General features: G+C 35.7%; 1 protein-coding gene across 14 annotated transcripts in view; it reads left to right on the top strand.

Moving 5' to 3' along the window:
- Positions 1–27,823, top strand: part of LOC144477313 (uncharacterized) — a 228,750-nt gene that overhangs the window by 62,170 nt on the left and 138,757 nt on the right. For 9 of the 14 annotated variants that reach the window (XR_013495164.1, XM_078194961.1, XM_078194976.1 and 6 more), the window contains one exon: positions 20,991–21,043. The exons of 3 other annotated variants lie outside the window; for them this stretch is intronic. Coding sequence is in view for 8 of the 11 variants with exons in the window: in XM_078194961.1 (XP_078051087.1) it covers positions 20,991–21,043 (53 nt within the window). In the remaining 3 variants the exon portion in view is untranslated. Of the gene's footprint in view, positions 1–20,990; positions 21,044–27,823 lie in introns of those variants that run through there. 2 more of the 14 variants (XM_078194972.1, XM_078194973.1) reach the window with 2 other exon arrangements.

Genomic DNA, 27,823 nt, shown 5'->3' with positions numbered 1-27,823 from the left:
AATGACAAAAATGTTATTATCATTTATTCGACTTACTCTTGCGTGTAGAATCATTCCCTTGACAGTTGTACTACTAGTTACATGACAGTCTGTATTTTAAACAAATGGTAGTTACTCATTGCTATCACGCTGCAAAGGATCATACGTAACAACGGTAATTATATTGCAAAATAAATGTCACTGTGTGAAATATATTATTTTAAAGATAATAATGTATGAAAAATGTGTTCTTTTATTTTATTTCACGAACAGATAGACCTTTCCAGTAGACCTAAAAATTAACCTCCAAAAATTGTATCCATATTTTCGAATATTGTTCATCATAAATTCACTAACATGAATACCAAATTACGTAATAATTAGTTGCAAATAATTAATGTTTGTTCGAATACGAGCGTTTTTAAGCAGCAGCGTACTGTTTCATATTGTGCAATTTTCGTATTGTTCCGATTTCTATAAACATGGTTCCCAAAACGGTGTTCCATAATAGATAAACGCTCACTGTTCCTCTACTTTATTCGCATTGATCTTGACGAATATTAAATAAATATTTCAGAGTTCATTACGCTGATCACAAAACATCACTCTATCGAACAGTAGTATAAATATTTCAGAATAATAGTTTCAAGTTCTAATCAAATCGATGATAATCTTATCCGTCATGAATGCTTTTTCATAATAGGTACTTTTACTTTATAGAAGACCCGACAAAAAAGCCAGCAAATGCTCGATAGAATAAATAATCTAAATCCGTATTTACTTCGAAAACCGTTCTATCAAGAATTTCCGCGAATCCCGGGGCTGCAACGATCGGGCAGTCCAGAGTCCTCGGTACAATTACGTAACGTGTCGTAACGGCGATACCCTTTAAGGGTTTAATCGATTCTCGGACCTCACGGCAGGCCGGCTACAGGCTACTTAATTATTCGAGCAGCGCACCGAGAAACAGAGAGAGTGGGAGAAAGAGAGGAGAGAGAGAGAGGGGGGGGGGGATGAGGTAAGGAGAGAAAAAGGGGAAAACCGAGGAGAAGAGGGTGAAAGAGTAATGGAGGGGGAGAAAGGACAGGGAACAAAAGATTGGGAGAAGAGAAAAATAGAAATAGAAGGGGAAAGAGAAGAGGAGAGAGAGAGAGAAAGAGAGAGACCGAGGGAGAGAACAAGAGGAAAAGAGGGAGACAGGAAATAGATAGAGGAAAAAAGAAAGGAGAACAGAGAGACAGAAAAAAGAGAGGAAGAGAGAGAGAGAGAGAGAAGAAAGTGGAAGAGATAAAGAGATGAAGGAAGAGAGAAGAGATATAGAGAAAAAGAAATTGGGAGAGAGAATATGACAGAGAATCTGTGTGCGTGAGAGAGAGGGGGGAGAGAGGGACTTGCTTACGCGAGAGAATCGCAATCGCGAAAAAGCGACGTAGGCTCGCTTTCATCCAGAGTCGGCCGGGGTCGACAGAGGAGAACGTGGACGTTGACGAAAAAAAAAGGGAAGGAAAGAAGAAAAAAGAGAGAGACGTTCATACGTGGCGCCGCCGCCGTCGGTGCCGCCGCCGCCGCCGCTGCCAACGCCAACGCCAACGCCGACGCCGACGCTGGCGTCGTTGTTGGGTGACGGAGGCAGGCGTGGTACATTCGGCGACCTTGACCCCCGTCCCCAACTGGCGCTCGTTCGCAGTCTGGTCGATATGTGCCGCTCCCCATCCCCCTCGATACACACCCCTCGCCCGCAACCAACTGATCCTCTTCCACAGCTACCTTGCCCTGCCCAAGTTTCACCCTGCGCGCACTCTTTTTTTCTCTCCTCTCTCTTTCTCTCTCTCTCTCTTTTGCTCTCTTGCTCTCTTTCCTATTCCACGTCGTCCTTTTTCTCTTCCCTCGACATCGCCGCCCACATCGATGTTTTCCGTCTCGGTTTCGTTTGCGCTCCCACAAGACCGCTTTTCATCCGACCCAACCTGCGCCTCGTCTTTTTTTCTGTTCCAGACAGGTAATCGACTTGGGGGTTTGTTTTCGATAGGATCAGGGAGTTGGGCAGTAAGGTAAATGTACCTATTGTGAAACGCTTTTCAGGGCGTGTAAGATTATCATCGATCCGATTACAACTTCGAATTGTTGTTGTTGAATATTTTTACTAGTGTTCGATAGATGTTTCTGGACAATGCAATGAGTCGTGAAATATATATTTTATATGAGTCGAAAGTGATACGAATAAAATGGCAAGGTACGAACATGTACATTAACAATTAAATGACCGCTCACGAGATATCTCGTCTTTCAATACATAAAGGAAATTGCTTTTAAAAATAATCATACCTTGAGGAATTACTAGACTTATTTTAAAAACTGTCTTTAAAATATATTAGTTATAAGGCTAGTAAATGTATGGATTTTTAATTTTCTATATGTATTTCAAACGACACATATTCTATATGTATTGTTCAAACGAGAAAATCGCCGGTATTAGAGTAAGTCTACGGAAAATAATATGTGGTCATTTAAGTTTTAAAATGGAACTATGAAATGTTTGATATGTCCGTTCCAAAATAGCTACATTATATGCCAAACATGGATGCAAATTGTTCCATATTGTTGTATTGAAGTGTATAATATATTTATATTACGTTTTTGCTTAGAAACACTCATACTTAAATGAACATTTTTTTTATAAGTAATTGTTGCACAACGGTATTTGTGTAAGTGGATTTCTAAAGAAAAATATTTAAAAATGTAAGTAGAACTTTTACATGCGCTTCCATATACTCGATCTATTTGTTACTATATTGTTTATGAAAAGTACCTATTATGAGTTTCATAATAGGTACTTTTTCTTTAATATTTTGACTTTAATTAATTGTTTTGTAATTACTTTTCTATTTGATTTTGTAATTGTTTTTGAAAAGTAATCATGGTAGTCGTGATTATGAATCAATTAATCGTTATTGGAATAAATTAGAAATTATGATTACATTTGGTAACCTGTAATCTTTGATCAGCAATCTGTAACTGTCGGCGAAGAGTAACTCTCGGCTAAAGTTGGACAACACGTGACTGATTAATGATCGACGATTATGATCAACGCGAAACCATGTTCACAATTTATGATTACGATTATGATTACTAAGTATTCGAGTAGTCGTGATAAATGTATAACTTAAGCAATCAAAGCAAGTGTAATCGTTGGTCATGACTAACACAGTAATCATTAATCATGCAACGATTATTTTTCTTGATTCTGATTAACTAATAATTTTGTATTATGGTTTTTGATACTAATTCTGAATAGTATAGAAAATCTGCATGTATCTTATGACTCAGTAGAAAAAAGTGACGAGAAAAGACAAATTAATCATTCTTCTGCGAACGAAAATTACTGATAAATGATTACAGATTACCGAATGTAATCACGATTACTGATTTATTCTAGTAATGATTAATTGATTAATGCTTGTTATTGAATACAAAAGTATTCACATGATTACTCGTCCGCGTTGCTCCAATCTTAACACCTGAATAATACTAACGCGTGAATAATTTTGTTAAAAAATAGTTGCAGAGTGTTATAAAGCATTCTTTTAGCTATAAAGTCTTGCAACGATTATCAAGATATACATAATTTAATTCTACAAAAAATATCCTTTTATAAACGCTTAATTTCTCGTTATTTTCCAGGTTTAGCGATGTATAGAAATAGAGTCAACGAGAGTCGTCACAATGAAAGTTAAAATATGTTCGGCACAACCTACTTATGACATCTTCCTTTTCTTTTTTCCCCTCTTAATCTTGTCTCCGTTGTCGTTTCTTCTCGCTTGTACGATTCCTAAATGTCCAGCGTCGACGTTACGCGAAGATTACTTATCACGTGCGAACGGAACGCTCGAGCATTCGGCTCGAATTGATTTCGGTTTATTTGGCCCGCGTCCAGATTTCTATTTTACATAGGCGATTTTATAGAGCCGCGGTTGTACGTTACTTTCATGCGCGGGTTAGAATGTCCGTGTCACCTGCTACAACGTATATTTCTGTCTCCGGTATGGAAGCAGGCAGTGGATGTTTACGCTTTATAGCACCTCTTCACTTTCAAAAACAGAGTGTGTTCCAGCGCAACTGTCGCCGCGATTTTTCGAGCACTTCCGACAGTCCGACAAAAAAAATGTTCACATCAAAAGTTAATCAACCTTTAGTTACCAACAGATTGCAATATATAAAATTTTTTTAAATATGTTTCATTCCAGAAGATCGAGATTACCTTAATTTTTGTTCAATATACTTTTTTACTTCATATTATTATATTAAGACAAATTCAATGACCTGTTGTACCATGTATTTCCAATGAACTTGATATAAAATAAAACGAATTCAATCAAATGATATGTTCTCCATTGATTATATTTCTTTTCTACGTCAAGATCATCCAAAGGTCACGGTATAGCAGGTCATTGAATTGGTATCCACACAGGCTATAATAATATGAAATAAAAAGCATACCACATGGAATTAAAAAAAAGAAAGGCGACCTTAATTCTAGGGAGTAAATAATTTTTATTTTGAAACTTTTTACATTGCAACTTGTAGCTGATAAAACAATGATTCACTTTCGCTCGGATCATTTTTTTTTATTAGACTGATGGACGTGCTATAACAATCGTAGTGACAATTACGTGGAACACCCTGTACAATCTGATCGAAAGCTGCAACCGAAGCCTTTTAACATACTACTTTTCTTATAACAAATTATCGAAACTTATCGTTTATCGCCCGTAAAACGTTGTACGCAACTTGCACAATTTTTTCGGACAACGATACAATGGAATAAGCATAAAATTTGAACGCCTGCGTTGGAAAGAAAATTAATTCGGAAGCTTGCGTTTGAAAACGGGGCCTTTTTATCTCAAACGATCTTTGTGAAAACAGATAACCGACTGGTACCATGCCAGAAACAGTTGTAGTTTGAAAATAAGCGTGCATCGGACGTATCATTTTTTTTTTTTTTTACAGTGCGGGCGAAAAACATTCGTACACGACTTCGTTTTCGTTCGCAATCGTTAACACGCCGGATGCCGTGCCGCGGCCGGTCATAAATGAGTGGCACTGCTCTTTGATCAGGTTCAGCAGCCGAGCTGTATCGTAAAACATGCGGACACTCAGTTTTATTAGAATACATGGTGAATTCTAAGCACGCGAGGTGATCGAATAAGTTCAATTACCTACTTCGATCGATCTTAACTTTCTATTTCCTGTTTTCTAAATTAAACAACTGCAAATTACGGATTTCTTTTTGAGTATTGGGACTCGGCGATCAAACTTATTACTTTGACTGTAATACGAAGTGACTGGTTATTTACATCGCGTTATTGTAGATAATTTAGCTGTATACCAAAACGTGCAGTGTCGTAAATAATTGCCGACTTATTTATTATACCATGAATGTTACGATCAAGTAAAATCAGAGCATATTAACGGACCTATTTCTTCTTGTTATATAATGTTTCCTTACCTCGCTCGAAAACGTTTTCATATCTCATATAGTCAGAAGATTAAAACGCAAACATCCAAGACTTATTTTTTCATATATCTCCATGGTACTTTACATTTTGTTTAGTAAGGACATTTGGTAAATTTTCATATAGTTTTTGTGTAGCTAGCACGGCAGATGCTTTCTTAGTAACAGATACTTGGAAGTCATGAATAACGAATAAAGGACATCATTGGGATGTTTCCTGTGTAGTTTTCTAGGTAAATTTGCCGTATATAGTTCCTTGATTAAGTCATTGAAATGATTTTCTAATTTTACTTTATATCTGACACATAATCGTTCAATTTCTTCCAATACTGGTTTAATCCGGAAGTCTTTGCGTAATTGATCATTACATATCTATCATGGTGCATTTACAGCAGTTCTCAGAATGATGGATTATAGTGATTCCAATTTTTTTAACATCACTTTTGGTTGCCATGTTCCATAGGTGAAATCCGCGCGTTCAGATTTGCTTAATTATCGTTTTATGTATCAGTAATTCATTATCTGCACTTAGTTTAGAGTGCTTAAGAAGTAAGCCAGTACATATTTCTTCTTTTAATACGGGTTTGACCTATTTTGGCTCTTATGTGGTGTTACCATGTAAGTCGTGAACCTATGTGCATATAATATAAAAGACTTATTAGATTCATAACATCTCCCATATGTATGTCGACAAGTTAAATGCAGTACTTGCCATTTAAATTAACTGTGTTATGTATTATGTATTATATAAATAATTATATTTTGTACACGCCTTGACACAGCATATATAGTATATGTATACTTACAGGGTAAATAATGCTTACCAAATTGAAAGGATTTCAAATTAGAGAATAGAAACAATAGGTTCAAAAAGTGAATTGCGAACCAGACTAAAAATGAAATTTTATTTCTTCCGCGTGTGTAGAAAACATTATTTGTAACATGTTCGAACGGTTAAATGCCGTTATTGAGAGAAACAAAAAACGATTTACGATAAAATATAACAATTGAAATTTTCACATATCTTATGTATGAAATGTTTCTTTTTCTCGGAATGTTTGAATATCAGTGAGACATGGAAATGAAATAAATTTTTACTTAAAAATGTATTGTATTAACATATGCTACTGTTAGAAAAAAATAACTTGCCTACTTCGACTTTGCATACCTCATACAAAAGCAAAACATAAAGAAATAGTATTATGTACGCATATTAATGGGAATAACTGTATGCAATATAACCGTGTCATTTATCGGTGACAAACATTCCGAACATACTCTATGCGAATTAATATTCATTAATATGAATCAAAAATGTGTACAAACATCGGTGGTGGAAATAGTAAGATATTCACTAACTTGCATATCATGATTGATTACAAAAGCAAGTACGTGGAGCGCTACCTTAGAAATAAAAAATTACATATAACTTTGAAAACAATTTTCCGATCCATATACACTAGAACACTCCCCATTTAATCATATGTACCATAACAATATTCCATTCTTTTTTAACGTTAGCTCTACGAGCTCCAAAAGCAATTGTTTTATGTCGTTTTATAAAATCAACAAATATATATCTATTCAGATTTTTAAGGATTTTATTAATAACGTAAGTCTTATGAAACGTTATTTGAATCCAGAAATGCATCTTTATAATTTTAATATCCGCAAATTAATGTTAACTGTACTTTTACAAAATCGTAATTTTGTACAAAATTGAATCGCGTTAAAAATCTTTCCGCTGTCGCGGAATTTTATACAATTATTGAATACAAAATTATGTGTTTATATTATTATATATATATTTATATATATATATTATTTATTTATTTATTTATTTATTTTGTACATATATTTATACACGGTATTCCATGTGTATTTATCTCATATCATATTCATTTTTAATTTCACCGACCATTATTGTACTAAAAATAACGAAACCGTTCAAAAAATGTATTACAATGATCTTTGTCCTTGAATTGTATAGATTTTGTCACATTTTTTTTATAAAAACCGTGTTTTCAATCAAACAAGAGATAAAAATAATTTTGATCGTCTAAGTCGTCGAAATAGCCCAAATGCGTCGGGCGTGTCATTGGCGATCCACGAACTTCGCCGACGTCGTCGTCAGCGACGTCACTGTCGTCACCGTCGTCACCGTCGTGGTCGACGTCGTTGATGGCGACGCAGTACCTTCGCGTGTTTGGTGCGCGCATTTCTATCGATTTCAGGGAAGCCATCCTACCGCGGTCATGTTCCATGACGAACTTTGAAAAATGTGGTGTAGGAGTGACCGCGGTCGAAACTAACATCGTTAATCATTTATAAACTTGTGCAGCTGTCATTGCACGTTTTAAATGTATTATGTAAATCCACCGCTCCTACGTATGCATTGTTATTTTAATCGTATTCCTCCGTGGACGAAATATTATAACAACATACAAAAGTGAGTATGTATACACCGTTGAAGAGACAATCATTTCTTCAAGATTTTATCAAATGATTCTTGTTGATTGTATGGAAATAAATGTGTTAACACTTTACCGATCGGCCATTCGATCGTAAATATTTATTTCATTGTAGGTTAATTAAATCGATTTATTTTAAATTTATATTACATTTACTTTATTCATCGCGAAATGTATCGAATGTGTAAAAAATAATATAATAATATGGGAACTTAAGCCTATTTATAGGCTTACTGGCCAGTGAAGTGTTAAAATAGAGTGATTATTAATTTTAGAAAACGTTGAACAAAAAATATAATTAGATGTTATTCTTTTCTTGTACGAGGAAATAATCAAACAGAAAATATAACTTCTAACTGTTTTCCTTATTATCTATTGTTGTATGCACACGAGAAAGGAAACATGCATTTATGCATACAGTCACTTTCGCAAGAGACCGCAGTTATATCCAAATTATTCCTTTATTTCAACAAAATGAATTGTTTTTTACATATCAGACATAGTTTACTAATTCCCGAGTGAAACAAAATTTGTTAGTTGAAACAATGAAGCAAAAATAAATGAGATACATTTTCCAACATTTTACTTGACACGTAACACGTGCTTCGTTAATTTCTCCAATTAGTTGACAACGACACTAATTGCTGGAATTGAAAACACACCGAAAATTATTTTAGGAATATTCGTACATTTATAATCGGCTCTTTTTTCGATCTTGTTAAATGTTCAGAACTTCGAATAGAGTCGAGGTTTTTTAGAGTGAGAAAGATTATCAAGAAGTCTCATCCATTATTGAAATCTAGCTTTTATTTTAGCCTCGGCTCTTCAATGACTTCAACGAATTTCTGGTTTGTTGGAAATGGATTACTCGACAGACTTAGAATTGACAATGTGCCAAACGTAGAATTATCATGAAAGTCAAAGCGTGCTTCGGAATAAGTAATCGTTGAAGAAGGAAGTAATTGAAAGTCGTCGATCATCTATCGAGTTTGCGAGAACCTATCTTCATTGCTCAATTTCTCCTAACATTGAAATTGGAAGAATATGGCATCCTAAAAATATTATTATATTTAACCCTTATGATATCCCATTATTAAATTCAATTATTCTTATTTCTTCCGGTTTAACAATTACATGAAGTCATCACTTATTAATTAATAATAAAAAAAATTCCTACAAAATTTTAATCCTAACTATTATACTAGAGTGTTATTTTTCATATCTTCAATATATTGAATATATCGAAGCCCCTTTTACTTTTAACGATGGAATTTTTGGATCCATTTTCTTTATAACTACCGGATTTCATGGTCTTCATGTAATACTAGGTTTTATTATCTTTATATTAACATGCCTAATTCTCGTGCTTCAGCCGCGAGAAATTCTCAACCTTAGAACGACCCCCTCCCCCATTGCAAATGTTCATAAATTTTGTCATTGCTAGAAAATGCTTAAATCAGAAAGCAAACGAAGAAAAGACCGATGATAAGAAAAGTAGCTATATTATAGCAAATTTGATTATACGTGACAAAAAGTCGTGTTCTATGGTAAAGAGAACATGGCGGGAACATTGAATTTAAAAATGCTGTCGTAGGCTTAATAAACGGTCATTTAATAGCTCTTGCAGGTTTAGCGTTGGGCATTGTTAGCCTCTCGACTGTTTCGAACGATATCTATTCACGTTTGTCATAAATGCATAAATTGTGCCCTCGAATCAGCCGCTGTCGGATATTTATTCGAGAAACGTAGCGCCGAGTGCGTGATGTATGGCGGAGCTTTGCGAGCGTTTGCAGCGTCGGGATTTGGGTCGTGCCACGTTGTTTCTCATTGAACGATTTTATGGATTGTATCCGTACAAAAAGGAAGCTCGGTCTTCTAGAAGAGATATTTCCGTCGAAGAACAGTTCCTTCTTCGCAGCGTATCATTCGTCAGAATTTTTCCGCGCTTTAACTTGTTTCACAGCCTGTTATATTTCGGGCCTTCGCTAAAATTGCGCGACACAGAAATTGGATAAACATTTACCGCGAATCTGTGAACGATTGGCGCAGCATCAATATATTCAAACTTTCTCAAATCTATTCTCCAATTTTCTTAACACCTTACCAACTGGCAGGCTATAAATCGGCTTTTTCCACCGACTGGTAGCCTGTGAATCGGTTGCCCTAGTAACCATTAATTTGATATCTATTATTTACATAAATGTGTTAGATTGTACTACCGTAAGCTTCGATATTATCATATAATTTTTTCAATATTAAATATCTTTCGCGATTAATAAAATAAATAAAAGTTAATATTGAATTAAATTTTACGGCATCTATTCTTCTGTTAATCTACATATAGCGTCATATTTATCAATATCGTAGGGTTTTTTTTTTCTGAGTATAAAAGACAAGATGGTCGAAAGTGTGAGTCGTAAAATACGGAATGAATGAGACAGATGTTTACAGAGTGTTTGGGCAGCTTCGAGTGATCTGGGCTCATTGCTCAAGTTCCTCGAAGTATGTACTGCGAGGCGGGAAGATAGAGCGTGAGCGAGTGAGAGGGAAATGACGAAAGAATGAGAGCGAATGAGCAATGGGGAGACACAGTGTGAAAGACTGTATGCAAGAGAGATAGAGAGAGAATGATAAAATAATGAGAGAAAAGTCTATAAGGGTGGAAGGGCCGACGGAGAAGATCGAGGCATTCGTAAGAGAACCGTCGCCCTGCAAACTTGTGTGTGGAATTGTCGTGCATACAGTTGTTGCATTGTCGTTGTTTAGTGTAGTCGTCGTGGTTGTTTCAATCGTAGGAGGTGTACGCGTTATTATTAATAAACTGTTGCTGTTACTTTTATTATTACCCAACTTTGTTGCTATTTATTATATTACTACAGTTTCGTTGAATTTCCAAATCACAATCCCTACAGTATCATCAGTTACCTTCGATTATTCTATCCGTGGTTTCTACACACTGAAAGATTCGAAGATCATTTTACGTAGGATTATTCTACATGAAAATGCAAATAAAAAATAAGTAATTAAATTTTTTCATTGCTTTGTTGTCGAGAAAAGCGATCATTATATATATATATATATAAATCAAGCATTTTGATAAGAAAGGAAAATAACAAAAAAGCCAATTATTGTCGCGCGTACTCTTTCTGCAAGAGAAATTATGGTGAAACGGCCCACCCTGTATTGTTATCGTGTGAGAAACACAGTGGATTTCAAACTGTTACGGATGTTTAGAATGCGGTGCGCGCGCTTCTTCAGTTCTTGGCACGTTCGCTAGCACCCCTTGTTTCCTGAACCGTGTTAGCGGACTCTACTGTATCTCTATTGTCGCGAACCTGGAGTGTGTGCTCACAATGTTGCAATAGAAGTGCGGGAACTGTTGCACGCTGATCATTCATTGCAAGATCATCTCGTACGAAGTGATAAACTCAAGAATTACAATGTAGAGCGTGCAGAGACTGTTCATCGAGTCCTTTTATCTTTTATAAACAGCTGTTGTGCCAAGTACGTAGTTCTTTATTAACCGTTCACGCTATGATTTCGTTCACAACTGCCACGGTTAGTACTTCGTTGTTCTCCCTCTGACAATTAGAACCTATACTAGGGTAGCGAAGTCCCTTACCGCGAGCTTGACCGACACTGCTGTTGCTTTCGTTTGTTTTCGAGCATAATTAACATTACGTTTATTGAATAATACGTTCAGTTTTTGTATTAAAAAATAAACAAAATGATAGTATAATAAAAATTGAATAGTCAAAAATGGACGCAATAGAAGAATTACAAAATATAATATGATATGATATAATATAATATAACCAAATACAATGTAATGTAATATAATACAAGAGAATATAATATAATGTAGTATAAAGCAGCAATAAAATATAGCAAATAATAATAAATATAAATACTAGCAAGAATCGTATTTAGACTATTGCGACAGGCATGACCGGCACGGGAGCAGCTTTGAGGAATCGGTTGGTATGCTTGCCTGGACCGGTGAATGACGTGGTTTTTGTGACCACGAATACACGCGGGGGCCGGAAGGTCATTTTCGCGGCATCTGCTTGCGAATCTGACTCGATACGGCCACGCTTGCTGGTCGCGCAGCATCGCGGCAACCACAGCAGTCACCTACTTTCGGGCATGTGCACGCGTGTTTAGTGGCGTCGCCTCCATCGTCATTCATCGTCATTCGTCGTCATTCTTTCTCGCTCCGTCTTTGTTGGCGTCCTCGTGCCGACGTATTTACGCGTCCTCTCGAGTTTCGAGTCAAATTTGAGGCAGGTCAGTCCGTGATTTCTCGCATGGCAACGCACTGTCATCATCAACGCGTTCTTCGTTCTTTGCAATGTGTACGACTATTGTTAGTAGACACGATATTCAGCTCAGCAGAGGGAGGCTGCAAATAATAACGCGAATGAGTAGCGGAAAGTGGCTAAATATGGAATGCCGTTTTGTTTCTCGCTTGTCATTCTTGCAAATCGATCGCAACACGAATTATTTTTATGGGGTGCAAGCGGTCGCATGTTCGCGCATTAGTCTAGGACAGTTTCTGAAATTCTTACATCAATAATCTTAAATTTCTAATCATTTTAAAAAATGGTAAAGTGCGTCGTATATAAAATTTGTACCCAAACGTGGAATATTGATAATAATACAATATCTTCATGAAAGACAAACAGGATATTATTTTCTTTCTATTTATTATAGTACTGTGTTTAATTTTAAATTCATAATTTAATTTAAGAAAAATAATTGTTACTAACATTCGGTTTTATTTACCAAGCTTTTGGATTATTTAACACGAATTTAACTGAAATTTCACAGAATTATATATACACTTAACCTCTTAGGCGCGGCTGAATTTCGCGCGAATGAATTTGTTCATAACTAAATTGCAATTTTTTCTTGATGTGCACTTTTCTTAGTATATCTATATATATAACAGCTAATAATACAATTGACTAAAGCATGAAACATCCACGAAAGCCGTAATGGCGCGTCGTGCCCAAGAGGTTAAAAATCCGACATTTCATACGAATTTAATACTAATACTTCAGCCAGTCATTTTTGCCATAAATATATACAATCCACAGTCTAGTGATTACTATCGAATTCACTGCACTCAATTATACTTTGCGTCATACCGCGCACCGATCCTACGAAAATCGATATCAGCTCGCAATTAGATTCCGTGTAAGCGTGCGATTATCCTTGCTCGACCGATCCCAGTGCCTGCGACTGTCATGATTCATGATCGTAGGTCTCGTCTCCTCTTCGATATCATCATCAACGAGAGTCATCCTTATTGTTACTTTCGTTGGAGCCATTACCTCTGCCGTTGCACTGGCACCACGGTTGCCAGTTGTTTTTATCTGCTCCGCCATCGCTATTGTTCCGAATCATTATCCCTACGGCTCAGACTTTATTAGGATCCGTTATCGATGTCGCTGCAATACTGTAAACGTTCTCGCTTCCATGTTGAGCAGAATGATGTATTTATTGTCCGTTTTAGATACGACAGGTTAGAAATGCACGAACGTTCGATAAAGCCAACTGACAAATGATGTGCAGTTAGATGACCTGATCAATGGATGAGCGTTTAACCCTTACGGATCCCTAAGATTGCTAAGAGTAAACGTTAGTATGTAATTGTTCATTTTAGCTTGTTTATATATAAAATAAATAAAAGTCATAAGAGAAATAACATAAGAATGTGTAGCTTTTTTGAGATTTTATGAAAAATATTTTTTCCATAAAATATCTCCTCTGTTACAATAATATGACAATACATTGCACAAATAACATATCAAAAAGAAATAAAATATGGTCTATATAAGAACAACGTAACTTGTTAAAAATCATGAATTTTTCAGTGATGGTTATAATTATACTATCTTTGGTTAAAATTTTGTCTGTTTGGTAAAAATTAGAATTCAATTGATTTAGAATTAAAAGGACAAGAATCTATTATTTTCTATAATATACAAATCATGAATTTTCGTCATTCGACTATTATTGGTTATTTGCGAAATGACGAATTTTCGTCGTGTGGACGAATATGCAGCGAAATCGATGGGTTTTAATGTTACCCGAACAAACGTACGTTTGGGGTAGGTCAGGTCATCAGCACTCGGAACGATATCGCTGCTCTCGACCGTTGACGATCAATCCCTGGGCTCGTCAGCTCCTGGCCAATCGAATCGAGTGCAGCGCACACGTGCTCGGCCGTCGATGGGAACCCTGTGAACGAAAAGCTTCGACTCCGTACCGAAAAGACTTCTCTGTCTATCCTCTCCTCTCCCTTTCTCTCTCTTTCTCTCTCTCTCTCTCTCTCTCTCTCTCTCTCTATTCTTACCAGTGTGCCTTCTCTGTCGCTTCTCTGTCCCTCGCGTGTCCTGCTCGTACACCCTTTACCTTGGCCTCCCCTTCTTCCTTTACTATGCACGCTCTGGTTCACAAGCTCCCGTACCGGTTTCGCATTTTAACCGAGAAGAACTGTCGGCCAACCCTCGAAAACGTGATCCACCAACGAGACCGTCACGAGCGAGCATTTCACGCACGCTCTGGCTATACTTGATTTTGAGGCAGGTCAGACCAGCCTGTTGGCCGGTGCAGAACTCGGCCAGCCGTTCCAGAAACTCCTTCGCCGAAGCTGCCGTGTTTTGTTGCGAGCTGCGCGTCGGCACCCTTAGCCGGCACCGAAAGATCGCGTACAGTTCGGTCCTCGGGCTGGTCGGAGCCTTTTGTTGTCCTCGCTCGAACAATCGCGGAAACCGATTTTGTCGCGAGTTCCTACATGGTCGTCGTCGCGTCGCACCGTCTCCGGTCAGTTCGATGGGAATTAGACGATGGAGGTGTACAGGTACGTGCCGTTAGCGATGGACCCGAGGACTTGACCTCTCGCAGTCGCATCTTCGATCATTTCTCACGTAAGGATTCTGGAAATGGGCTTGGGCGTTGTCACACAAGTTATGCTCAAAGTCAATGCCACTGTAGATCATATTCGTGATGTTGGCACACGAAATTCGTAATTTTGTAAATCGTGTTTCTTTGCAGTTAAAATTCAGATAAAAATCGTCTTTCTGCGCTCGACATTTATAATTTTGTGCTTCGTATCTACTTACAGTTGAGATTAATTCCTTTGTAAATAAAATTAAATCTTTTGCAGATCTTTGTGTTACGTTCCTCAAATTAAATTCATTTGTAATTACTTGTAATTGAACTCTTGTTTAATGTGAAAAATGAATAATATTTTTTAAAGGATTATTGAAGATTAATTATTCGTAATAAAATTCATACTGCATTTAGAAAAAGAAATAATTTAGGAAATATTTATCATTTCTACCAAAAAAGGTCAAGAATCAATTTTTCACTGTTTTTTTTACTAAACAAGTTAAAAGACGCGTTTACAATATCCAGTTAACGCTATTACTATCAAAGAAATCGAAAGACATAGTTAAAAATTTTAAGTTAACGTCATATTCCAAATTAAACCGGTAGACTGTGGATTTTGATGCAAAATAAAAATTGATCCGCAGACTGTTTTCACAAAGCCATAAAATCCGTAGTCTACTATTGATATGATTATTATCTATGACTAACAATCGGTTTTCCTCAATTCACTTACCATATTCACGGAATTAATTTGGTAAATCCAAGTAAATCCAAAAGACTGTGAAAAGTAACGATAATTGACCGTAAATTGCGTAATAAACATTTCATCGTGTTTCCCCTCTAATATCTAGTTAAACCCGTGACGTTGTATAATTGGAATAAAACTGCCGGTCGCCGGAGTTACGAATTACACTGGTTCGAGATACGCTGGACCATTTAAATCCAGCAGTGTTAAACCGCCATGCAATGCACGGATGTGTCCAGAAGCTAGTTCAGAATTCCATTATTTCGAATTGTAATTACGCCGGTCGTTGTTAATTCGAGCCGCGAAGCTCTCGAGTGGCATCGCGCGCAGAATTCACAGCGGATTGCTCAAAATCGTGGCAAATTGTGCGCCAATCTGTGTGCGATCGACCGATAATCAGCACGATACCCCGCCCTTCTCCCGTAATAAGCTCATTAACGTTTAGCAATTACGCGTTCGCACCCATTATATTTTCCGGTTACGTTTTCCATTAGAGCGAATCACATGCTAAGAGATCATTTGTCTTTTCGCGACGAATCTTGCGATTTACGTAGACGATCCAAATCCTGCTTACGGTTCTTTCACATATATTTATACATACATCCACGAAAGTATTTGAACACTTATACTTCTACCATTCAACTAATGATATATATATATATATGTAATATGTTTATGATAGAAGCAAAAATTGTCTGGTCCTATTATTAATAATATTAACGGCAAATAACTGGTGATCCACACAGCGTGAAAGGAATCGTAGTGCAAGGGGTTAACCGGTTATATGGCTGCCTCTTGTATCACAATGGATCGGCCAGCAACAATTGAAAGCTACATTCAAAAAAATAAAATTACATAATATTTAATATTTCCACCTCTCTTAAAAGACTATGACAGCCGATGAATTGAAACCTGGATTCTCGTAATGATCGTCGGTTAGCGGACCGAATCAATATTACTCGTCGCCTCAAATTACAGCTGTAGGGCTCTTCTAGTAACGCCCTTCGTTCGAATTTCGTTATGTATCCTTCTTTTTCTTTTCCCCATTCAGGTTATCTGAAAATTTTAATTAATGCGCGTGGTTCGGATATGGGGTCCGGCGCGTAATTCATAATTGAATGACTTCGAAACCGTGTCGAAAGGTTCTCGTCTTAGCGCCGGCGAGCCGGCTCCGTGATTTTTACGTGTAACCAGTGACGTTTTAATTAAGAGTTCGAGAGATCGAATGAGATATTTCTATGCGTGACGGTGCATGCACCTGTCAACAAAAAATTCAATCGGAACCGCGCATTCCAATTAAGATTCTTGTCGTTTCTGTTTGTTCTACAGCTGCAAGGACTTTAAATCTACTCGGCGCGCGTGAGATTATGCTCGGTGTAAATTAAGTCGCACTTTCCCGCTGTAATTATGCTACATCGATTGCAGACTTCCCGCCGTTAAACAGTTTCGAAAAGTATTTTTCGACTTTCTTGCGACTAGGAAATAATTTAACATGCAATATTTTCCTTACACCAAACAGTTATTACTATACGGTATCTTATAGTATGTATATCTTCCTCCAAAAGCAATGAGAAACCTTATTTAGTATAAGGTTGTTGTAAATATTTTTCTTTTTTTTATCATATATTTTATTTTCTTCTTTTTGTTAAATTTTTTTTTAACATGACATGAAGAGTATTATACGATTACATGAAATCATCGAAATGTTTAAATATTGGTGACATGAGAATAGAATTTGATTCCAACTTAAAGTAGTGGAACAACATTTTGGCTTGTTGATAAAGTGCCGCAAAAATTGATTAAAAATGCGATAACCTTGAGGCCTTCAAAACTCTGCCAACCGCTAAAAAATGATTCCTTCATATCTTCAAAAATAACAGAAATATCAAAGTATAGTCTTTACGCGACTAAAACGCACCTTTGTGTTTTTATTCCCGCTCTTATTAGCTGCCCCATTACTGCAGCTAGTAAGAGGAGCATTGTAAAAACGAATGTGCCTTCTTGTCGCGCGAGGACTATAATAATTCTTACTGAACCACCATGTATAGTGAACGCGTATTCTGAGCTGTAGTGATATATTCTGTGCTGTACTGATATATTCTGTGCTGTACTGATATATTCTGTGCTGTACTGATATATTCTGAGCTGTACTGATATATTCTGAGCTATGTTGAGCTATTCTGAGGAATCCTGAATGGTCTTGACTGTTAAAACGAGGATATTGATGCAATGGTTCTACGGTATGTAGCAAATAAGCGGGTGGCAAATAAGATTGCAAAATTTCTTCCAAAGAGGCCGTTAAGAACCGTTCCGTTCGAAGCTATAACGTTCGGTGGACATGCGAGTTTATGTTACTTGAATTGCTAGTCGGATACAAGAAGAATTCGGAAATCTTCCAAGTCACCGATGGAACTCCAACGGCGACGAATAAAATGATTAAATTAAACAGCGCGTAGAGCAGTTTTAAGAGCAGTTTTAAGAGCAGCAAAGGAGTCACGTCCTGGTCGTAAACTCGGCAAAGAAAATGAACGTCCCTAGGAGCAATCGGACAGCAAAGCCTCCTCTACACGTATCATCAGACACCTGCAGTAATTTGTCGCAAAACGTACACTAGGATTCGACGAGAAGCTGCGGTTGTTGGCACACTGCAATTAGAGTTTCAGGAAACGTATAGATACTTGATACGCGTTCCCGATCGTTCAGTCATCAGGTCGAAGAACGTTGAATCTAATCGATTGATCTCTTGAAATCCCATGAATAATGAAATTGTAGCAAAAGTGTGGACCGAAGTGATCTCATAAATCTGATTAAATGTAAATGTTTTAAAATATTATTAGAGTGCTTCTACTTTGAACTACCTACAATCTTGTCTAAAATAGTGTATTGAAATCATAATAGCGGTAAACCACGTCTTCCTAATTGTGACAAACAATGAGTATTATTATTTACTGACGCGTGTATCGTTCGCTGGCCAAATTTATTATTAATAGAAAAATCGAGCGAGATTATAAAGTTCTTATGTATTAATTTCATTAAAATTATCTTCTTACATGCCAAAAAATCGAGCGAAATAAATTATAACAGTAAATTAACATTTTGGTGAGTGTAGGATTCCTACTTATGTCGTAAATCAGAATTTTTAAAATATGATTTACGCTATCGTCGCTGTAACTCGCTCGAATGATGTAGATAAAAGAATCGTGTAATCTGCAGCTTATTGTATTTATATACAGGGTAATTCATTGTAATCGTTCCATAAGGGTTTTAAGGGGCACACGATCTGATATTGATAAGTAGATAAAGATGTAATATATCAACATATTAAGAACATTGTTTTCTGGATCGATTTAAATGGAGCACCCTGTATGTACAATTCCCGAATTATAAAACTAATCTTGAGATACAATATTCTTTTAAGCCAATGATTCGCAGCCTTCTAATGACTTCGATACCTCCAAGTATAATTACTACAAGTTCTGAAACAGTTTAACTCATTACAGTTCAAGATTTTATCCCCGTTTTCGACGTGCAACAAAAGTTTAACAACCAAGGGTGTCTTTTGAGAATCATTACGATTTCAATTCACGCGATCGCGATCACAATAGATCATTCCATTTTCATTAGGTAAGCCCGTTTCATTTCCTTTTAATGCGACATTGTGATCACGTATAGACAGATTAATTCTAACTAATAATTAATTCGTTGTGTAAACCAAGCATTAGGTTGGAAATAAATTAGTGTCGGTTTTTAAACTGGACGACTCGCAACGATCTCCTGAATAATTAATTGTTCGTGGATCAACTTCAACCGATACCTTCAATCAATTCCTTGTTTGATAGTTGTCAACGACAAGACGGCCGCGAATTTATTTGCGAGGCTCTCGAAAGTATTTTGAAATTTTTTAAACATCGCATTGTGAATTTATTCATGGACTAAGTACAAGTTATTTGTGGTCTAATTACAAGTTATTTGTGGTCTAATTTACAAGTTTTGTACCCGATACGAATGTAAGCCTATTTTCCTATATATTTTGAAGTTAATAGTCTGTATTGATCACAAAATTCGTAGTATAAACAAAACCATACTTAGCAGCAGGTAGAGAGACACTTGCACTGCAATATAGTGTTATGTAATGAAAGCGATTAAGTGAATTATTATCTCAGAGCCAAGTGTCAAAGCTTGGAAACGCGAAATCCGACATTAATTTCGTGACCTACCTAATTATTAGACTGTGGATTTTACGCATTTATGCCAAAAACGAATAGATGAAATACGAAATTGCGAAGATATTAAAACGATTTAATATTTTTACGCATTACTTTCAACTTCCTACTATTATTAACACTCGGACGTCGGGGCTCGAGAATATTTGAGCACCGAGTATAAATATTGTTTTGCTATCTAGTCTCTGATATTGACATAACTTTGACAATTGATTAAAATTTTCACATGTTTTATTAAGATTTAAACAAAATTAATATGTCGAAAAGTATTTCTTTGAAAAATATTTTGGAAGAAATTTCTAAATAACATTACATGTTAAAATGGGAAACAGATTTTTATTTAACATATCGCTGTTCGAATTCAATATCGTGTTAATAGCTACCAATAATAATTTGGCTTTCGAGTCTAATTAAATATTATTTTTACTAAATTTTGTAGTAATGCGTGTTGAGAGAAAATAAAATAAGAGAGAAGAAAATAAATTAAAGTAAATTAACCCTTTGCACTCGAGCGGTGACTCTAAGGCACCATTGAAAGTATTCTATCAGGTTTCAAAGTAAATTTTATAATAACAAAGTTTAGATTAAAAAAATTCTTATCGGTCAAACTGTTTAGTATGAGTCACAAGAAACAATTTCATAATTATAAAATACATTTTCTCGCATAAAATGGAAATACTATAATAAGCTAGAAAAATTATTTTAGATTTAGAGTTAAAGTGGCTTCGAGTGCAAAGGGTTAAAATAGATTGAATTGAAATGAAGTAAAATAAAATTAAATAACATAAAATAAAATAGGATAAATATAAGAAAAGGTAAATCTATATAAATATAGATATTTTAATATCTCAATATTGCTGCATTGTCCGGATAACGCTATTTGTTATGAAATAATAGAATATCTCCGAATCGAATATTTTTTTCAAATGTCTCAGTATTGAATTAGAGCAGCGATGTATTTCTTACAGTTAACTTGAACAATTAGCATTTTGCACAAAGATCCGCAGGCTACGAGTAGTACACATTTCATAACACATCGTTTTCTGCACGAAGCTGTGCCCGAATACGTAGTTATCGTTATTTCTGTAGTCGATCAAAATCTGTCGATGCGTGTTTGCCAAGTACTAGACTATTATTCAATACATCGCTTTGATATGCAGGGCATCTTCGAACTGATGGTACGACCCGAACAGCGGTGAATTTACCGGAAAAAGTGAGTAGACTATGTAAAATGGTATTTCTTTGTGCAGTGTTTCGTTTCGTCACTCGATAACGCATGTACCTGGTTGAAATTCATTTCTCAACTATTTCTTCATCAACATTTCGTCGGGTATATATAACAGGTTGTCCCGAAAGTCACTAAGCAGTAGGGTATTTCCTTATTGGTTTTCTCAGGTCATTTGAAGTAACTTTTTTCTTTATAAAAATCTTCTCCGAGGGATAGTTAACGAGTTATTAACGCCAGCTGTTAGCGTCTTTCATTGGTCACTGGTTTTCGTTAATAATCGTAAACGAAGCCGCGGAATCGCATTTTCGCTATGAAATAAATTACTTCAAACGGCCTGAGAGCCCTGACGCGAGTGACTTTTGGGACACCCTGTATAATGAGAACCGTCAAAGCAGGGATTAGAGCTCTCACTTTATCACATATTTGGCAAGTATGAAAGTGTCTTTCTTCTGTCAATATTTTTAACAAGATCCTTTCCAATCTTTCGTACGTTTCGTTAAAGTATCTTCAGCGATTTTCTAATCAAATCTAGTGAACTGGTTTCGTCAAGATCTCAAAGAAAATTGTAAATCTCCCGGCTTAATTATAAAAAAGTTATTACGTTGTAAAAGGCGTCCGAACACTTTCGTGGCTGCCGGTGTGCAGTTTCGTCGGCTTCGAAATCTGATTACGTTCATTGGCATTCCACATTTTGTTACTTGCTCAAGTGTTCTGCCCTCGGCTTCTGTTTTTTTTTCTCTCTGCGACCGTAACAGCTGTGAAACGCACCGAATCGTCGTTACGCCGCAATCATATGTATAAATTATCTGCGTCGAAGACTACAGTAATTCGTCATGACCATTGCCAGCTAGAAATTGAAATTCTACCGCGAAAACCAACCACGTGTCTTCTCACCGTTGAAAAATTTGTAAAATGGTATAGAATAAAATTTGTATCCTTTCGTAGCCTGAATTTCGTACACAGCTTTGAAATAACTTATGTAATCTGAAGACAGTAAACATAAACCTCTCGGTATAAATTAGCTGTGAATTTACCATTTTTTAAAAATTTCATACACCACTCTGGCGTGTGAAATAGGATTTAGAAATTACGATGCATGATTGAATGCATCTATTGAATCGCGGAGGGGAAACAACAATATATTTACAATTACACGAAAACAATATATAAAGAAGATATTTCTACTGTGACAATATTTATTAAAATATAATTATTTTTCGGCCGTAAGTTTAAACAAAGCTTCTTCATATATTAGACATCAGCGACACAGTGCAAGTTCGTCAAAAGCGCTTGAAATATTTAATAATGGAAATTGAATATTTGAAATTGAATATTTGAAATTGAATGTTTGAAATGATTAAATTGAATTTAATAATTGAAATTAACGCGCTTTTATTTCGATAAAAACAGTTCTACATTGTACACCCTAAATGACAATTAATATTGTGAATAAACTAGGTCGTTACCAAAATCGAGAATAAATGCAGCTCTATGATTCACATAAAACATTTCGTATGCGTGACGATCGCACGGGAGGATGCAATTTGTCTGAACCGCTCAGGTTACTGTTCAAGGTCTAGGCTACCGTTCATTCAGGCTCCTGTAATTCACGAGGGGGGAAGAAATCGCACATGCGTGTGGAAATCGCTTTTGGAACGTCACCCTGCGAAATGTGTAATAAAGGAAGCGAAGCATATTTAGAATACCATTTTGTTTGAGGTGAATAAACAATTACCGGGTAGGCTGGGAACAAAGCAAGCTGGATAATAATATGGGGAGACTGATACGCCTTTATATCGGTGACCCTCGATAAGAATGAAAAACAAAAAGTTGACTGAAACTTCAGCTTGAATGGAAAATGTCGGAAAGTGAAGATGGCTTTAAAACGTTCATGAAACAAATGCACGGCACGATTATTTTCTCTTGCAATCATATCGGTAGATTGTGAATCCTTACGAAAAATACAAATTTTATGCTTCGCGAAAGGCAGAAATGTGATAGAAATGCAATTTTTGTTCGAACGACTTTAATAAACCGAATTGTTTGAAATACTTTTGGTGCCTCCGTTGCTGCGTATTTCATTTATATATGCACTTTTGCAGTAAGTGCATAAAATTCGCAGTCCACTGACCACACTCAAAAATTCTAGTTTTACATGTTGCTGGAATCATTTTCATATACTGTTCTTAGAAATGAATGAAACAGTGATTAATGTTGTTGCTTGCATTGTCGTATCGGTGTTACGCTGTTTGAAAAAACTTCAATGACTATTGATTGATACAAACACAGGCTGTTCAGTTTATTACTTAAGATACAGCAGCGGCAAGCTCAAATTGAATTTAATAAATGGGAGTGTAATTAATTCGTTTTAAATTACGAGAAACGTATATTTTCAACGAATATGAAACTCTTAAAATTTCACGACGAGTGTACAGATTGATTAACACAAATTGATCGGCGAGAACATATTTCGCATAAAAGTTGAACGCCGAACGATTTCGATCAGGGTTTTGTTACTTTTAAATTGAGCCACAATAATTAAGTGTTTTAAAAATTGCATACGCTAATTTAAAATATTTCCCAAATTAAATTTAACAATTAAGAAATTGTATTCAACTAATTGCAATAATTTCATATTAGCTGATTAAACAAGTCGCACTCGCTTCTAATAGACGGCAACGTAACATTGTTTATTTAACTCGTTAAGAGGCAGTCGAGTATCATACATCATTTTAAAGGTTAAATTCCAGTGATTATTATCTTAAAATGTATTTTGCAACCGTTAGGATACACGTAATGCTTCTTTATTACAGAAAATGTAAAAACGCTTAAATATCATAAGAAAAATTATTTTCGCAAGAAGTAATAATCTTGTTGGTAATAATTGTAATTTTTTATAATAGATATTCTGCTGCTACCAATCGCGAACTACTTCGCGCGATTAGATTGAAATCTAGCCTTTACAATGGTACATGATACTCGACAGCCGTGACTTGTTGTTAGCGAGTTAAATAAACAATATCACGTTGCCATCTGCCAGAAACGGGACGAACTTATCGCACAAACTCGGTGGAAGCAGTTCTTTGTATATGGGCGAACAAAGAACACGCGAAGGTGATATTGCCTACCTTTTTATACCGGCAATGAGTCATATCCTATTTACATTTTAATTGCGTCTAGTAATAATAACAAAAGTCAATACGATCATTTTATGTATATCAAAATAATTATGTATACCGATATATTCCATCTATGTCAATTGTTTTTTTGAAGAAAATTGCAACTTCGACAAAAAACTTACACACGTGAAATTATAAAATAATTATTAATATGATGGTAAAATAATTTGATTAAAAGTTTCTCTAATATTTTCTTAGACCTTTTGGTTTAAGACATCACTTACTCTGCTATAATTTACTTGAGACATTGGACAACACACTGTTTCAATCTGTATGTTTAGTGTCATATAATTTATACATATTGCATGTTTATGTCAAAATTTATGTCTCCAAATGTGCAAAATATATGCGAGATTAATGCAAAATATGTTCAGGAATATGAAAGATATATGCTTCCTTTTAATGTGCGTGTGTGGGCAGTGTTTACTACTACTTACTACTGCTTCTATTACTAATATATTTATTACTATTTACCATAATTTATATTACAATATGTTACGATTATATAAAATTAACTAGTAGGCCGTAAATGTTCTTTCAACATCGCAGGAATGTGACTTAAGATTGAGTAATAAGAAAGAACAACTTTTAATTAATATTCATTAATTGTAATAATGAAATAAAAATATGAGCCTTGTTAAGATTCTAATCTTTGTTTACAAACAGATAAGAAAAAGAATACAATTATACATATTAACAGTGATAGATTATTTCCGACATTACTAATCAATAAAAATAACACATATATATTTGTTCAGGTTTTTAACTAATTCTTGAATTAATTCTTCATAAATGCATGTCAAAATCACACTACTTGCAAATTAGAAAATTTGAATCCATCATTTTGCTAGTCTCATAAATCTGCTGCAAGACAATACTTTTGCAACTTCGAAATCTAAAGCAATCTAATCGCAAGTATTATATTATTGTCATATTTTTATGTGTTAAATTTACTTTCGGTTCAATTTATTTTCATAACCTTGACAACTTCGCAAAATTACGACACCCATTGCGCTTTCGATGTGAAAAATGATCGATTTGGCGCCGCACGATGCGCACACGTTATCGGAACACTGATAATTCTCGCTACTTTCCCTTCTACCTACAGAACTACAAAGTTCTGCATTGACGCTGCTCGCAGCCTCGCATCCACTTGAAGCACAAATATATATATATACATAGATTATTGCCGTGTAAATTGTCGAGATTGTAAGAAAGAAGCGCAGTACCCGCAAATTATGCCCGCATTTCCGAACGCCTACCATTACGGTAATTGTCCACCGTTCATTCAGTACCGATCGCATCTTCGATATCTCACGACGGCTTCGGTATCCAAAGAAAAATGAAGATTAATTAATTGCTTCATTTGCATAGCGATCTTCGCGCGTGTCGATCATTCTACGGTACGTTACGTTCGCCTCGATTGGTTTCGAAGTACGGAGACAAGTGACTTTTTCTTTTATTACCCGATGAACCAGTTGCCGTGCCGATAAAATAACGTTTCGCAAGTTTTCTTAATCCTATCGCGGTGGAATAAATTTATGAATTTCGACAAAAACAAAAATGTAGACACACGAGACTCACTCATCGATTCCTTCTATCGAAAGAAGACCCTCCTACCTGTGAATCGTGCAACACCCGCCTTACAATAGACCATATCATTACACATTGCAGTAAATTCAATAGATTCAGGCTACAGAACAACATTAAACCAATCTTAAATGACAACCTAAAGAGCCCCCAAACAATCAATAATTTACTCAAGTATTTAAAAGAAATCAAAATGTACAATGAACTGTAATCCCTTTATGTCGTTAATAACCCACCAGTGGTTGATGCGACAATAAATAACTAATTAAAAAAAAAAAAATGTAGCATATTTTTCTTGTTTCGAATGATTTCTGTCGATGATAACAAGTACATGAAAGCGTTTAAATACGTTTTGTAAATGTTATTGCGAAAAAAAATGAACACATCGAACAACAAAGTGTTCTAGTCTTGTGTGATTTATCTCGCAGCAGAGAGGACAATAGTATCTGGACAATAGTATCTCGTTTCCTTTCTAATTCTCTTACCGACAATTCGACGCGAACAGCACAGTGCGCACAACCGAGGCGGTTTTTCTTCGTTAGCAGTTGCTGGAACATATTCAATAAAATGTCTTTCTGCCAAACAAAGTGGCGACAATATGAGACTGATAATATTTGACGATATATTCTGCAATTAGATCGTCTATTATTTGAAGGGAAAATTGCAAAATATTCTTGTCCTACCTCCTTTTCGATGCAAATATTTGTTATAAATTTGATATAATATCGATCGAAATAAAAGAGACAAGTTTATGTATTAATTAGAAACGTAATGAGTAGACTGCGGATCGTTATGAGAAATAAAAATTTGTTCAGGATGATCGAGAGAAACAGAAAGTAAATACAAATAAATTGTCTATTTTAATAATTTTGATACTTTGACAATAGCATATCAATATTATTAAAGTATTGTCACCTTTTCACAATTTCTTATTATAAAGAATTACAATTTTATATTAAAAAGAATTCTCCGAAGAATCATTCGAGTAAACAATCAGAATAATTATGAGTATTAATAAACAATTGTTATTCGAATAAAATATTCGAGAAGAACTAATTCATTTCTTAGAGAAATATTTGTCCCAAATAATCACATAAATTATTCGAATAATATGGCGAATAATTCTTGACTGTTTTCGTTTTTACGTAATTTTATAACAATACATTACACGAATACATTCGAGATAAGTTGAATTGAAAGCATTTACAAAATTATAAAATTATCGATGACTTTCTCTGCAATCGTAGACAAGATTATCTAGTCGTACATTATATCACATTATACTTAATAAAAACACGTTAATTGTAAAAAGAAATATGGAAGAAATAAATTGCACAGAAGTTTATTGCAAAATCTTACACGCATCCCTTAATTTCAATAAGCAATAAGGGTACGAATACTTAAGTTACTGATTGTAGATCAATTCTCATTCGATCGAATATTTCGTTCGAGTTGTCGAATAAAACCGTATTCGTCAGCCTCCGTCTCTGATCTATGTTCCGAATAAAATTTTTGCCCAACTCCGCCCAACGCTATGTCTAATATCCGATCTCGCAATTTTATTCTGGAGACCGAGCGAAAAATACCGTACGCGTCGGCGGTATGAACCGTTTTTGTCCTGAATTTCATCCGGAGCTCGGCTGCCCGATTGTTGAAACAAATGGCTCGCGCGCTGCTCCCGTAGCTTTCGAGCAAATTAAATTGCTAAATCGGTTTTACAACGGGCCACGGCGAAACGCGCGCGTGTGCCGCCCTCCCCCCCCCCCCCCCCCTATCCCGTGAAAGGAAAAATGGCCGGATTGCTTGTAAATTAAACGACCGGGAAATAAACGGAAACAAAAAAATTTAATCACCGGCCGGTTTGTTCTCTGTGCTTGGATAGTTGTTTACGAGCGTATCCGTAACATACCATGCCGTAGCATGAACGAAAGATCGTGGTCGTTGGAAATCGACGTAATTATTGCAACCTTAACCACGAGTCACGCCGTCAGCGCGG

This window comes from Augochlora pura, chromosome 11 (genome assembly GCF_028453695.1).
Source record: "Augochlora pura isolate Apur16 chromosome 11, APUR_v2.2.1, whole genome shotgun sequence".
NCBI classification, from domain to species: Eukaryota; Metazoa; Arthropoda; class Insecta; order Hymenoptera; family Halictidae; genus Augochlora; species Augochlora pura.
Note: the sequence above shows the minus strand (reverse complement) of the source record. Positions and strands in the feature narration are given on the sequence as shown.